This window comes from Taeniopygia guttata, chromosome 26 (genome assembly GCF_048771995.1).
Source record: "Taeniopygia guttata chromosome 26, bTaeGut7.mat, whole genome shotgun sequence".
NCBI lineage: Eukaryota > Metazoa > Chordata > Aves > Passeriformes > Estrildidae > Taeniopygia > Taeniopygia guttata.
In genome coordinates, this window is record NC_133051.1 from 2,369,141 (window position 1) to 2,384,346 (window position 15,206).

The 15,206-nt window shown below is 58.0% G+C and overlaps 1 protein-coding gene across 1 annotated transcript; it reads right to left on the bottom strand.

The window, feature by feature from the left end:
- Positions 1-1,170: 1,170 nt before the first annotated feature.
- On the bottom strand, positions 1,171-15,083 carry CCND3 (cyclin D3). Its single transcript, XM_072918713.1, has 6 exons — positions 14,745-15,083; positions 13,482-13,697; positions 7,384-7,543; positions 6,316-6,449; positions 1,403-2,028; positions 1,171-1,304 (listed from the first exon to the last, which is right to left on the bottom strand). The coding sequence occupies exons 1-5, from the start codon at positions 14,940-14,942 to the stop codon at positions 1,870-1,872; spliced, it is 867 nt and encodes a 288-aa protein (XP_072774814.1). The 5' UTR covers positions 14,943-15,083; the 3' UTR covers positions 1,171-1,304; positions 1,403-1,869.
- Between the last annotated feature and the right edge of the window lie 123 nt (positions 15,084-15,206).

The following is a 15,206-nucleotide window of genomic DNA, read 5'->3' on the forward strand; positions in this document are numbered from 1 at the left end:
TCATTTAGCACAGCCAGGCTCTGTCCCAACCCTCCTGCTCGCAGGAGGCAGCGGCTCCGTGGCTCGGGGAGGAGCAGCAGCCCCACCTTTTTCCGCCGGATTTTTGTGGGGCTGGTGGCATCCAAAAGGAAAATTTCCTCCTCCTTTTCCACATCCCCCACGGGAGGACAACAGCCACATGTCCAGAGGCAGCAGCAGCAGCAGCAGCGTCTGCCTCCCATCCCTGTGGAATCTCTGCCTTCTGCTTAATTCCACTCTGGTTTTCTCATAGAAAAGCAGCATTATTTTTTTTTTTTTCTTCTGTTTTACAACAACTTTTATAAAAAAAAAACGAACAGGATCAACAACAACAACAATACAAAAATGCAGTAATTGCTTTTCCAGCTCAAGTGCGCAGCAAAGTTTTCCGTCCACCCTCTGGGGAGGGCAGCTGGGATCCACGGGATGGATGATCCCAAATCCCGGCCTTGGGAGAGCGGAGATGCATCCCAGACTATAGCAGCACATCCAAAGGTTTTCCTGAAATCCTACTCTGATGCCTAAGCTACCGACGGGCCCAGCAGCCTCCGAGGAGCCTCTGAGGGGAAAAGGCACTTTTTTGGGAAGGAGATTTTGGGAAGGAGAGGAGAGCGGCATCCAGGCCCCACCCCGGAGGGAATTTTTCCAGAGAATTCCCAGCTTTGAGTGTGAATTTTTCCTGGGAATTTCGAATTTTTGCGAGAATTTTCCCCCGGGAATTCCAAACTCTGAGCGGGAATTTTTCCTGGGAATTTCCAGCTTTGAGTGTGAATTTTTCTTGGGAATGTCAATTTTTTTGCGGGATTTTCTCCCAGGAATTCCAAGCTCTGAGAAGGAATTTTTCCTGGAAATTCCAAACTCTGAGCAGGAATTTTTCCCGAAAATTCCGAGGTCTGAGCAGGAATTTTTCCCGGGAATTCCAAACTCTAGCGGGAATTTCTCCTGGGAATTCCCAGCTTTGAGTGTGAATTTTTCTTGGGAATGTCAATTTTTTTGCGGGATTTTTCTCCCAGGAATTGCAAACTCTGAGCAGGAATTTTTCCTGGAAATTCCGAGGTCTGAGCGGGAATTTTTCCTGGGAATTCCAAGCTCTGAGCAAGAATTTTTCCTAGAAATTCCAAGCTCTGAGCAGGAATTTTTCCCATGAATTCCAAGCTCTGAGCAGGAATTTTTCCCATGAATTCTGAGGTCTGAGTGGGAATTTTTCCCAGGAATTCCAAACTCTGAGTAGGAATTTTCCCGGGAATTCCAAGCTCTAAGCAGGAATTTTCCCCAGGAATCCCAAACTCTAAGCAGGAATTTTCCCCAGGAATTCCAAGCTCTCAGCAGGAATTTTCCCCAAGAATTCCACGCTCTGAGCAGGAATTTTCCCAGGAATCCCAACCTCTGAGCAGGAATTTTTCCCAGGTATTCAGACCTCTGAGCGAGAATTTTTCCCACAAATTCCGATTTTTTTTTCCCGGGAGTTTCCCAGCAGTGAACAACAAATGAAGCAGCCGAGGGGACCCTGAACTCCTCCTAAGGCACGGACGGGGAGCGAATCCCCAAAATCCCACATCCACCAGCAAAATCCAGCCCAGGGCTCCTTCCCGGCCCGGGATTCGGGTCCTGCAGGATCCCTCTGGAATTCCCATCCCTCACGGGGCTGGAAGCGGCCATGAAGAGCCCGGAGAGGTGGGGACACCAACAGAGGGACAATTCCAGCTCCATCCAGGCTCTGTCCCGTGCCAGCACCCCCCGAGCGGATCCAGCTTGGCGTTCCCAGCAGGGCAGGACCCTCGGAGGCGCTGGGTGGGCAGGGGGTGCAGCGAGCTGGGGGTGCCCAGGGAGGGGCAGATGGACACAGGTTGGTCACAGGTTGACGTCGGTGACGTCCGTGGGGGTGCTGGTGGGCTGGCTGCCCCCGTAGGCCGGCGTCTTGGCGCTGAATTCCTGCTGGGATTGCGATGCCTGCTTCAGGCTCTCGGCTAAGGCCGCCTCGATCTGCTCCTGGCACGCCTTCAGGCAGTCCTGGAATGGGAACACACGGGGGGAATCAGCTGCTGCTCCTCGAGGAGCACCTCTGACCCCCAGCACCATCTCCAGGGAAAAGCAGATTTCCTCCATCAGCTTCTCCCTGCCCAGGGAAAGCCCCACACTCTGGTTTTCCACCCCGATCTGCAGGAATGCCGTGTCCAGCAGTGTCAGAATCTGTGGGTATTGATGATCCCGAAATGTAGAAAGTCTCTGTCTGTCAGCCCCGCTGCCAAAGCAGAAGCCATAATTGGTCTGTGCTGTTTCAAGGTTGTTTATTCTGTTTATCTCTAACATGTTCTGCTGCCCTGCCGCAGCTCTGTCCTGCAGGGCAGCGTGTGGGGCTCTGCCCTCAGTGGGATGGTACAAACATTAAATACCACAAACTACCTGTGCTGGATTTACAATAACGTGCCAATATCTGTCACCTACGTTGGACAGTGTGTCCCCAGCCTGAACCAAGAGAAAAATGCCAACACCACAGTGAAACATGGAGGGCATGAAGAAGGAGAAAAAGGACAAGGCACACCCAATTTCCTCCATCTTGTCCCCTTTGGACCCCTCATCTAGAATCCTAAAATTTTACTTTTGCACCTGTGTCACACTTAATTATTACTCTTATCAAACACTTAAAGCTTGTAATTCATCCTGTAAGATTGAAAACTCTTTTCCATGGGCAGAGATCACAGCCAGTGTCTCTGGGGGCTCTGTCCAGGGGGTTCCTGACCCCTGCCAGGGTCCCAGGGCAGCCAGAGGGAAGCCCTGGGTTCCCACACAGCAGAGCTTCCCAAAGTCCTGGAGCCAGGCTGTGCCTTCAGCAGCGTGCCAAGGGCAGGCCAAACTTCCCAGATCCCAAAAACCTGCCTGTCCTTGGAGCACGGATCCCCCTCCAGCTCTCCCAGAGCTCGGGATGGCCCTGCAGCAGAGCTGGGCACAGCAATTCTGCTGGCTGCTCCCACGGCAGCAGGAACCCCCCTGACCCCAAAGCCACCCCACACACCACGATGGGACAACCCTGCTGTGGCTCCTGAGCTTCTCACAAGGTTTTCACCCTCCTGTCCCCTCTGTGCCACCCCCAGGTCACAGGAAGGCTCAGGGGGCTGCCAACAGCCCCAGAAATGCAAACCCCACTCTGCTTTTCCCCACAGAGGAGGAAAGTCCCACCCGGACACCCCGAGGGCACAGCCCAGCCCGGCTCAGCCTGGTGACAGTTTGCACCCCACAGGGGACATTGTCACACCCCGAAATCTCGTACCAGGAATCCGCCAGCGGTTCTTAGAAACCGACAGAGGATGTGGTGAGAGAAAATAGCAACGCCCAGCTCCCCTCACCCAGCTCCCCTTGCCCGGCTTCCCGTCAGCACAGCCTCCTCCTGCCCTGGCACCGAGCACCAGGGCACCTGGGCAGGGGCTGACCATCCCTGGGGACACCTGGGCAGGGTCTGACCATCCCTGAGGGCATCTGAGCAGGGTCTGACCATCCCCGGGAGCACCTGGGCAGGGTCTGACCATCCCCAGGGGCACCTGGGCAGGGTCTGACCATCCCCAGGGGCACCTGGGCAGGGTCTGACCATCCCCACCTGGGCAGGGTTTGTCCATCCCCACCTGGGCAGGGTCTGTCCATCCCTGAGGGCATCTGAGCAGGGTCTGACCACCCCCAGGGGCACCTGGGCAGGGGCTGACCATTGCCAGGGGCACCTGGGCAGGGTCTGACCATCCCTGAGGGCATCTGAGCAGGGTCTGACTATCCCCAGGGGCACCTGGGCAGGGTCTGACCATCCCTGAGGGCATCTGAGCAGGGTCTGACCATCCCTGGGGACACCTGGGCAGGGTCTGACCATCCTCAGGGGCACCTGGGCAGGGTCTGACCATCCCCACCTGGGCAGGGTCTGACCATCCCTGAGGGCATCTGAGCAGGGTCTGACCATCCCCAGGGGCACCTGGGCAGGGTTTGTCCATCCCCACCTGGGCAGGGTCTGTCCATCCCCTGGATGCTCTCCCAGGATCCCCAAATTTTCTGTTCCCATCCCAGGAGGAACTGCCGTGGTCCTGCCTGGGCTGGAGCTGTTTGTGGGGCTCCCCACACGTGGGCAGGGGGCACAGCAGATGCCGGGGAGGGACAGGAGGGTGCTGGGCTCCATTTCAGCTCCTCTCCCTGCACAGAGCCCTCCCTGCTTCCCACCTGTTCCCTGCACAGCCCCGACCTCCCGGAGCAGGTTGGGAGCAGGTGGCTGCACTGATTCTCTCTTTAAAAAGGCTCCGGAGAACAAAAAAATTCCATCTGCACAAACGGCCCGGGAGCCTCCCCCCGGACAAAGCCACCCCCACCCTGCCGCAGGTCCTGGCAGGGGACTGTAACCGACCTGGGCAGGGGAGGAGATCAAAGGGGAGAGGAAAAGCTCCTGATTGCAGTGACCTGGAGAGCCCCACAGCATCCCTGTCCCTGCTCCAAGGGCACTGAGGGGCTGGAGAACCCCTATCCTGTGTCCCCAAACCTGGCAGGTCACCCCCCCATCCTGTGTCCCCAAACTTGGCAGGTTTCATGTCCCCAAACCTGGCAGGTTTCATGTCCCAGCCCCCCCATCCTGATGTCCCCAAACCGGGTGTCCAACCCCCCATCCTGTGTCCCCAAACCTGGCAGATTCCATGTCCCACCCCCCATCCTGTGTCCCCAAACTGGGCAGATTCCGTGTCCCCAAACCTGGCAGGTTCCATGTCCCACCTCCCCATCCTGTGTCCCCAAACTGGGCAGGTCACCCCCCCATCCTGTGTCCCCAAACCAGGCAGATTCCATGTCCCACCCCCCATCCTGTGTCCCCAAACCAGGCAGATTCCATGTCCCACCCCCCATCCTGTGTCCCCAAACTGGGCAGATTCCGTGTCCCCAAACCTGGCAGGTTCCATGTCCCCAAACTGGGCAGATTCCATGTCCCAGCCCCCATCCTGTGTCCCCAAACCAGGCAGATTCCATGTCCCACCCCCTTTCCCCCAGCCAGGACACCTGCAACCGGACCCCGAGGGGAGCAGATGCGGAGCCTGACGTGTCCCTGTCCCCCGAGAACCCGATCCTGCCAACACCTGCCCGGGCAGGGAACAGATCCTGCCCTTTGTGTGGCATTTCAAAGGCTCTGCAGCCACCCCGCCCTGCCCGGGGCTGGCTTTGGGATCACCCCACAGCCTCAAAGCGGGGCAGCACCGTTTGAACAGCACAATTCCACAGAATCCCACAGGAGCTGTGGCTGGAAGGGCCCTCTGGAGTCCATCCCTGTGCCCACATCCCTGGGCTGACCATCAGCACAGCCAGACCATCCTGGGGTGACCATCACCACGACCAGACCATCCCTGGGCTGACCATCACCATGGCCAGACCATCCTGGGCTGACCATCAGCACAGCCAGACCATCCCTGGGCTGACCATCACCATGACCAGACCATCCCTAGGCTGACCATCACCATGGCCAGACCATCCTGGGCTGACCATCACCACGGCCAGACCATCCTGGGCTGACCATCACCATGGCCAGACCATCCTGGGCTGACCATCACCATGGCCAGACCATCCTGGGCTGACCATCACCACAGCCAGTCCATCCCTGGGCTGACCATCACCACGGCCAGACCATCCCTGCATCCCTGGGCTGACCATCACCACACCCAGACCATCCTGGGCTGACCATCACCACAGCCAGACCATCCCAGGCTCTCCATCACCATCCCTGGGTTGACCATCACCACAGCCAGTCCATCCTGGGCTGACCATCACCATGACCAGTCCATCCCTGGGCTGACCATCACCACAACCAGTCCATCCCCAGCTCTCCACCACCAGGACCAGACCATCCCCAGCTCTCCACCACCAGGACCAGTCCATCCCCAGCTCTCCACCACCACGACCAGTCCATCCCCAGCTCTCCACCACCATGACCAGCCCATCCCCAGCTCTCCACCACCACGACCAGTCCATCTCCAGCTCTCCATCACCACGGCCAGACCATCCCTGCATCCCTGGGCTGACCATCACCATGACCAGACCATCCTGGGCTGACCATCACCATGGCCAGACCATCCCTGGGCTCTCCACCACCATGACCAGTCCCTCCCCAGCTCTCCACCACCACGACCACTCCATCCCCTCACACCTGGAGCAGGTGACACAGGTGACACCCCCAGGCGTGGCTGGACCATCTCCAGCGGCACAGACCCCACAGCTGTCCCACCCTGGTGGAAACCTCCTCCTGCTCCTCGCAGGAGGCTGCCAGCCCCGTGCAGCCCCGTGCCCACTCACCACCTCGGTGCCCGTGGTCCCGGCCAGCAGCTCGGTGACGGCGTCGCCGCTGCCGGGCAGGCTGAGGCCGTGGATGGCGGCGCCGATGCTGCCGGTGGCGATCATGGACGGGGGGTACATCACGAAGGTGTCATCTGCGGGAAGGAGATGTTAGCGGGGTGCAGCTGCCCTGGGGAACGGGGGTTTGGCAGCAGAACCACGCTGGAGGGGCTGGGCAGCGGGGCCAGGACTCCAGGAGGGGTTCTGGGATGAGCTGGCTGCAGAGACTGAGGGAGAGGCCGAGAAAAGTGGGGATTCAACAGGCACAGCAAAGGCTGGCACATGTCCCTGCTCTCCTGGCACCTCAGAGCCCTCAGGAGTACTGCCCCACCTCGAAGGGCTCTGCCTGCAACAAAGCAGGGGTCAGAATTTGTGCTATTGATGATCCCAAAATGTAGAAAGTCTCTGTCTTTCAGCCCCGCTGCCAAAAAAGCCATAATTCATCTGTGCTGTTTCAAGGTTGTTTATTCTGTTTATCTCTAACATGTTCTGCTGCCCTGCCGCAGCTCTGTCCTGCAGGGCAGCGTGTGGGGCTCTGCCCTCAGTGGGATGGTACAAACATTAAATACCAGAAACCACCTGTGCTGGATTTACAATAACGTGCCAATATCTGTCACCTACGTTGGACAGTGTGTCCCCAGCCTGAACCAACAGAAAAATGCCAACACCACAGTGAAACATGGAGGGCATGAAGAAGGAGAAAAAGGACAAGGCACACCCAATTTCCTCCATCTTGTCCCCTTTGGACCCCTCATCTAGAATCCTAAAATTTTACTTTTGCACTCGTGCCACACTTAATTATTACTGATATCAAACACTCAGAGCTGGTAATTCATCCTGTAAGATTGAAAACTCTTTTCCATGGACAGAGATCACAGCCAGTGTCTCTGGGGGCTCTGTCCAGGGGGGTTCCTGACCCCTGCCAGGGTCCCACGGCAGCCAGAGGGAAGCTCTGGATCCCCACAGGCAGGCACCCAGTTCCCAAAAACAGCCTGGGGCCGTGCCAGGTGTCCCCAGCCCAGCACCCACCTGTGGCACACAGGGCGATGAAGGTCTGGGCGTGTTTCTTCACCAGCTCCACCTTGTCCAGGGGCAGCGGCAGCTGGTGCAGGATGTGGGGCAGGAAATCGTTGGCAATCACCGACACCAGGTCCCACTTGAGCTTCTCCAGGACCAGCAGCTCCCAGTTCTGTGGGGTGAGCGAGGACAGGAGGTTATGGGATGGATCGGGGAAGGGCACAGGGGTTGTCCCCACGCTGTCCCCGTTCCTCAGAGCCAGGAACAGGGAGAGGAGGAGAGAGAAAAAAATGTGGATTTTCCTTTCCAGGGATTAGCCATGGACAGTCCTCACTTTGCAAAGGGCTGGGAGAGCCCAGGGGGGAAAAGCAGAGCAGGGACAGAGGGAAATCCATGGCAGGGACAAAGGGAAAGGGACAGCAGGGACACCATTCCCAATCCCTTCCCCACTCCCAAGGGGCCAGGCTGTTGTCCAGGCTCCCAGCTCAGGGCAGGAGGGAAATCTCAGGCTGGGAATGCTTTTTTTGGTTTGTTTTGAGGCAGAAAATTTCCCTTTTCTCCAGCAAGAAAGCCTCCAGGTGTGCTGGGAGCATCCCCAGCCCTGATCAGCCACACCAACACCCTCAGGGGTTTCCCAACGCCTCCATCCCAGCCTGGGCTGCTCCCTCCAAAATCCCAGCAGGTTTTTTTGGGGTGTGCAGGAGCCAGGCAGGCTGGGAGCAGATGGTGGAAGGTTGGGAGCCTCCTTCAGCTGCTCCCAAACCTCCTGAGCCCCTCCTGGCCCTGCCAGGGATGGGGACAGGGACAAACCTTGGCAGAGCCGTCCCCCAGCAGGTCCAAGGAGAACACAAGGAGAGCCCCAGCACGAAATTTGGGATCCCTGCCCTCAAATCCCAGCTGAACCCAACTGGGGGGGCACAGACGTGGAGGCCTCGCTGGGATGTCACTGCTGTCCCCTCTGAGGGTGGCACAGAGCTGTGTCCTCCCAGCGTCAGCCCCTTCCCTTTCCCCAGCCCCATATCCCACCAGGAGGGGTTTTCCAGCCTCTTTTTTCTTCACCAGGAACAGATTTGGGTGAGGGGTTCAGAAAGGCCTGAGGGTGTCCCCGGGACAGGGGACAGTGGCAGGACAGGGGACGGTGACAGGACAGGGGACAGGGGCCCTGCTGGGAGAAGAAACCCCCCCAGGAGCAGAGGCTGAGCCCCCAGAGCTCAGGTCAGGTTCAGGGCCTCACCCTGCCCAGCACAAATCCCCTTTTCTCCCAAAATTCAGGATTCCAGCCAGCACCACACAGAGGGAGGAGCTGCAGCCCAGAGGGATTTGGGGACGTGCCTTTCTTTCTAAGCTCACATCTTCATTTCCCCCTTTTTTTTTCCTGTTTTTCCCCCCTTCCCCCCTTCCCCTGACACCACAAACCCGCCCTGAGTTGCTGAAATGAGCAGAATTGCCCAAGCTGCCCCAAACCCGCCCTGGCACCAAGCTGGCACCTCCCAGCCTCCCCTTTTCCCTCAGGAAGTCATTCCTGCCTCCCCCTGCCAGGATCTGCTTTTTAATCCAAACCCACGGGATCCCAGCAAAAAGGAGCTCTGGAAAACAGAGTCACAGAGGAGGAAGATGAGGCCTGGGACAAGGAGGAAGGACATGTCCTGAGTGGGACACACAGGGGACAGCTCTGTCCCCACCTGGGGGATTCAGAGGGTTGGGAAAGCTGCTCCAGGTTCTTGGGAAGGGATCTGGAGCTGTCTCCTCACCCAGCAGAGCCCAAAGGCTCCCTGAGGCCACGGGGAGCTCCCAGCCCTGGCCAAGAGCCGCTGCCACCCTCAGGGCTGGGACACTGTCCCCAGGGCTGGATCCTGCCCCACTGACCAGCTCTGGCTCCTCAGCAGTGCCAGCTGCAGGTGCCACTGTCCCCAGGCCCAGGGAATTGTCCCCAGGCCCAGGGATTGTCCCCATACCCAGGGATTTGTCCCCACACCCAGGGACTGTTCCTACACTCAGGGAATTGTCCCCAGGCCCAGGGAATTGTCCCCAGGGACTGTTCCTACACTCAGGGAATTGTCCCCAGGCCCAGGGAATTGTCCCCAGGGATTGTTCCTACAGCCAGGGATTTGTCCCCACACCCAGGGATTGTCCCCAAGCCTGGGGATTTGTCCCCAGGCCCAGGGAATTGTCCCCAGGGATTGTCCCCAGGCCCAGGGACTGTCCCCACAGCCAGGAATTTGTCCCCACACCCAGGGATTTGTCCTCACACCCAGGGATTGTCCCCAGGCCCAGGGAATTGTCCCCAGGGATTTGTCCCTACACCCAGGGATTGTCCCCAGGCCCAGGGAATTGTCCCCAGGGATTTGTCCCTACACCCAGGGATTGTCCCCAGGCCCAGGGAATTGTCCCCAGGGATTGTCCCCATGCCCAGGGATTTGTCCCCACACCCAGGGACTGTTCCTACACCCAGGGAATTGTCCCCAGGCCCAAGGAATTGTCCCCAGAGATTGTCCCCACACCCAGGAATTGTCCCCAGAGATTTGTCTCCACACCCAGGGATTTGTCCACAGGGATTTGTCCCCACACCCAGGGATTTGTCCACAGGGATTTGTCCTCACACCCGGGGATTTGTCCCCAGGCCCACAGCCAGGGATCGTCCCCAGGCCCGGGGACCCAGGCCCAGGGATTTGTCCCTACACCCAGGGATTGTCCCCAACCCCCAGGACAGAGCTCGGGGCAGCCTCTGCTGCCAAAGCAGGAGGATGGGGCTGATTTCCAGCTGCTCTCCCCAAGCTCTGAGCAGCTGAACCCCCTTCTCAGCCAGGCCAGAAAAATCTTTATGAAGAAAAAAAAAAAAAAAAGAATTAAATTAAAAAAAAAAATTAAATTTAAAAAAAAAAAAAATACCAAGGTGGGTTAGGGAACGGCCTGGACGGAAATCCAACTTCCTCCAAATGGAGAAATCCCTCCTTGCATCATTTCCTTCTCCCCCAGAATAACTCCAGCGAGGTTCTGCGTCCTTTCTGAAGGGCTGAGCTGCTGCCAAGCATCCCTGCCCCAGGAGGAGGAGGAGGAGGAGGAGGAGGAAGCAGAGCCCCGGGAATGTCAGCCAGCTTCCTGCTGGGATGGCCCCGGGCCACCAGGATGCCCCATTGTCCCCTGGCCCTGCTCTCCCCACCCTCTTCCAGGGGGTTGGGAAAGAGCAGGGGATGAGCACAGAGGGGGAAGCAGCAGCTCTGGGGTGTGGTAATTCAGATTTAACTCCCTCAGGGAGGGTGAATCCTTCAGATCCCTGGATATTCTGTCTTTACTGGAGCAGGATGAGCCCCAAAAAGGGTTAAAATCCATGGAAATCCAGGCCAGAGGACTGTCCATGGAGTTAATTCAGATTTAACTCCCTCAGGGAGGACAAATCCTTCAGATCCTTGGATATTCTCTCTTTACTGGAGCAGGATGAGCTCCAAAAAGGGTTAAAATCCATGGAAATCCAGGCCAGAGGACTGTCCATGGAGTTAATTCAGATTTAACTCCCTCAGCCAGAGGGAATCCCTCACAGATCCCTGGATATTCTCTCTTTACTGGAGCAGGATGAGCCCCAAAAAGGGTTAAAATCCATGGAAATTCAGGCCAGAGGACTGTCCATGGAGTTAATTCAGATTTAATTCCCTCAGCCAGGGGGAATCCCTCACAGATCCCTGGATATTCCCTCTTTACTGGAGCAGGGGAGGGAAGCAGCAGCTCTGGGGTGTGGTAATTCAGATTTAACTCCCTCAGTGAGGGTGAATCCTTCAGATGCTTGGATATTCTCTTTATCAGAGCAGGATGAGCTCCAAAAAAGGGTTAAAATCCATGGAAATTCAGGACTCTCCACACTCAGGGATCTCCCAGTGCCTCAGTTTCCCTCCCTCTGCTGAGTGCTCACATTCCCACCAGGAAAGAAGAAAAGGACCCAGTTTGTTTGGAAAAGCCAAAAAAAAAAAAAAAAAAGCAACTTTTGACCCCCAAAATAAAACAATTTTCATGCATATCGACATCACAAAGCATGCAAGAGCAACTCAGGGATCCTGGGGGGAAGGAGAATCCCAGAATCCCAGAATTCCAGAATTCCAGGAGTGGGAGGAGCAGGGAAGATGAGCAGGAATTAACCCCTGGGACCAGCAAATCCTCACCAAAAATCAGAATTAAAACCCACCTGGGGGCAAGGCTCGGCATCCATTCCCATCCCACACTCATCAGCTCCCGGGGGGTTAATTAAGGCAATCACCACCCACTAATGAGTTCAGGGCTCTGGAGGGGAGGGGATTTTCCCCAGCCTTGGGAAAAACCAGGTTCAGCTCAGAGCTCTGCAGTTCCCCGAAAGTTCTGTGGGTCCCACTCAGATCAGGCACCCCAAAAACAGCCGAGTTGGGTGATGAGTAACCCCAAGAAGCTCTGGGGATGTTCAGGCAGCAAGGGGAGCTCACCCTTCCCTCCTGAGGCCCCAAAAAAGGGTTTTTCTCCCATTTCCTCCCTGCTGGCTGAGGCTGAGCTCTTATCACACACCACCAGAAAGGTTTGGCCTTTCAGAGCCTGGGAAGGATGTGGGATGAGAAACGGAGGGGCAGAGCAGGAATTCCACTCATCCCCACCACCCTGGGGCAGCTGACAAACCCCTCACACCCGTTTGGCTGCTTCACTCTGCACCTAAAATCCGATTTTTGCTGGATCAGGAGATGCCAGGCAGGAGCTGAGGGGGCACTGGGAGGTTCCCAGAGCTTGGAACCTTGGAGATGTCACTGGAGTGACAGCCCAGAGTGACAGCTCAGTGCTGGCACTGGAAACTTCATCCCCAACCAGGAGGGGACAACTGAGGGGACAATTTTGCTGCCCAGCACGGAAAGGATGGAAAAAACTCCACCAGGGAGGAGGGGAATGCAGAGGGATGGAAGCAGGAGATGCCAGGCAGGGGCTGAGGGGGCACTGGGAGGTTCCCAGAGCTTGGAACCTTGGAGATGTGACTGGAGTGACAACCCAGGGTGACAACTCAGAGTGACAGCTCAGTGCTGGCACTGGAAACTTCATCCCCAACCAGGAGAGGACAATTTTGCTGCCCAGCACGGGGAGGAAACTTCATCCCCAACCAGGAGGGGACAACTGAGGGGACAATTCTGCTGCCCAGCATGGAGAGGATGGAAAAACCTCCACCAAGGAGGGGGGGAATGCAGAGGGATGGGATCAGCAGAGCAGGATCAGGAGATGCCAGGCAGGAGCTGGGCACTGGGAGGGGGCACTGGGAGGTTCCCAGAGCTTGGAACCTTGGAGATGTCACTGGAGTGACAGCCCAGGGTGACAGCCTGGTGCTGGCACTGGAAACTCCATCCCCAACCAGCAGAGGACAATTCTGCTGCTCAGCACGGGGAAGAAACTTCATCCCCAACCAGGAATGGACAACTGAGGGGACAATTCTGCTGCCCAGCACAGGGAGGATGGAAAATCCTCCACCAGGGAGGAGGGGATTGCAGAGGGATGGGAGCAGCAGAGCACGATCAGGAGATGCCAGGCAGGAGCTGAGGGGGCACAGGGAGGTTCCCAGAGCTTGGAACCTTGGAGATGTGACTGGAGTGACAGCCCAGAGTGACAGCCCGGTGCTGGCACTGGAAACTTCATCCCCAACCAGGAGAGGACAATTTTGCTGCCCAGCACGGGGAGGAAACTTCATCCCCAACCAGGAGGGGACAACTGAGGGGACAATTCTGCTGCCCAGCATGGGGAGGATGGAAAAACCTTCAGCAGGGAGGAGGGAAATGCAGAGGGATGGGAGCAGCAGAGCAGGATCAGGAGATGCCAGGCAGGAGCTGGGCACTGGGAGGGGGCACTGGGAGGTTCCCAGAGCTTGGAACCTTGGAGATGTGACTGGAGTGACAGCCCAGAGGAGTGACAGGCCAGGGTGACAACTCAGAGTGACAACTCAGAGTGACAGCTCAGTGCTGGCACATGAAACTCCATCCCCAACCAGGAGAGGACAACTGAGGGGACAATTCTGCTGCCCAGCACAGGGAGGATGGAAAATCCTCCACCAAGGAGGAGGGGAATGCAGAGGGATGGGAGCAGGAGATGCCAGGCAGGAGCTGAGGGGGCCCAGGGGTTACCAGCAGCTCCTGGGGGGTGATGGAGTTGTCGGTGTAGATGCAGAGCTTCTCCACGGTCAGGGGCATGGTTTCCCTCAGCTTGGAGGCCAGCAGCATGCACACAGCTCCCAGCAGCTGCAGGTGGCTCTTCTGCACGGCCACCGAGGACAGGTACCGATCCACGTAGTTCATGGCCAGCGGGAACACCTCCTCCTCACACTTCTGCTCCTCGCACACCTGGCAGAGAGGAGAGAAAGAAAAGAGAAAAGGAAGTTTTGGTGAGAGAAAAGAGCTCAGCACAGCTCCAGAGCTGCTGTTTCACACTCGGCAGGGAAGGAGCTGCAGGCATCGCCCCCGGGCTGTCACACTGAGGCTTCACCTTCCTGTGGAGAGCAGCAGCAAGGAGAGCAGGGATAAATCCGAATTTTCCCGGTTTGTGCTGTGCCCTGCTGGGGATGCCCCGGGGAGTTGGGGAGCAAAGCAGCAGCTCCAGCTGGAGGGTGCAGAGAAGGATCCAGGGCTGGTAATTCCACCTGGAGCACCCCAATAATGTCCCCAAAGTCCCTCCCTGGGGCACCGGCAGAGTCCGGCAGCTCCAAATTCCAGCCCCGCAGCGCTTGTCACACTGAACTTCCTTCTTTCGACACAGCCATGAAGATATTGCGGTTTCTCCTCGCTCTGCAGAGAACGCCGCCCTCCTCCTCCTGCCATGGGGACAGTGACACGCGGGTGGTGACACCCGCCAGTGTCACCTCGCTGCCTTTGGGGCTGCACAGGAGCCGACCCCAAAGCGGCGTTCATCTACCGACCCTCCTCGAAAAGGGGAACAGAGCGACAGCAGAGTGGGGGGAAAAAAAAACCCTTTAAATTTAAATATTCTTTATTTTTTTGGAAGAGCTTCCCGCAGCACCGGCCGGGGACAGGCAGGACCCAGCCCTGCGGAATTGTCATTTATTGAGAATCCTCCCACCAGGAGATCCCCCCCACCCCGAAATCCATCCCGCAGAGAGACAGATTCATTTTTAAATTAGGGAAGTCGGCAGTAGCGTTATTATCTCCCCCTTGAACCAGTTCGGAGCCCCCGGGGGGGATCTCTCCCTTTTTTGGGGGTCTCTCACCCGCTGCTTTTGGGCTCGGGGGTGGCTCCCGCATGGGGGAATCCCAAGTTTGGCACAGCCAAACCCTCCATCCCCTCCGCCTGACACCGGAGACATCAGCGCCGGTTGTCCCCCGGTTGTCCCCCGGTGCACGCGGGGTTTTGGTTTTGGGGAACATTTTCGGTACCTCCAGCATCCAGAAGGCCAACATCTTCCGCATGTAGGGCTGGATGTCGCGCTGCACGCACTGGAAGTAGGACACGCGGGGGCTGTAGCGCTCCTCCAGGCTCAGCAGGTTCTGCAGCACCCGCCGGTCCCGCAGCAGATGCGGGTCCCGCGCGGCGCGGGGGGCGCGGGGCGCGGACTCCGCGCACAGCAGCTCCATGGGGAGGTGCGGGGACACTGCGGGGACACCGCGGGGACAGGGAGGGGACAGCGCGGGGACACCGCGGGCGGAGCGAGGCCCGCAGCCACCCCGGCCCCGCCGCGGCCACCGGGAACTGGCGGCGCTCCCGCCGCGGCCCCGAGCGCCGGGAGGAGAGGGGGCGTGGCCTCACCGCGCCGCAGCCAATCAGCGAGCGGAACCGCCGCGCCCGCCGAGTTGGGGGGCGTGGTTATGGCATTGCGCACCAATCGGAGCGCTGAGCGC

Coding starts and splice junctions, on each gene's coding strand:
- CCND3 (XM_072918713.1), bottom strand. CDS start 14,942: ATGGAGCTGCTGTGCGCGGAGTCCGCGCCCCGCGCCCCCCGCGCCGCG. Junction 13,698..14,744: donor TGGCCTTCTGGATGCTGGAG/GTACCGAAAATG, acceptor CCTCTCTGCCAG/GTGTGCGAGGAGCAGAAGTG. Junction 6,450..7,383: donor CATCGCCCTGTGTGCCACAG/GTGGGTGCTGGG, acceptor TCCTTCCCGCAG/ATGACACCTTCGTGATGTAC.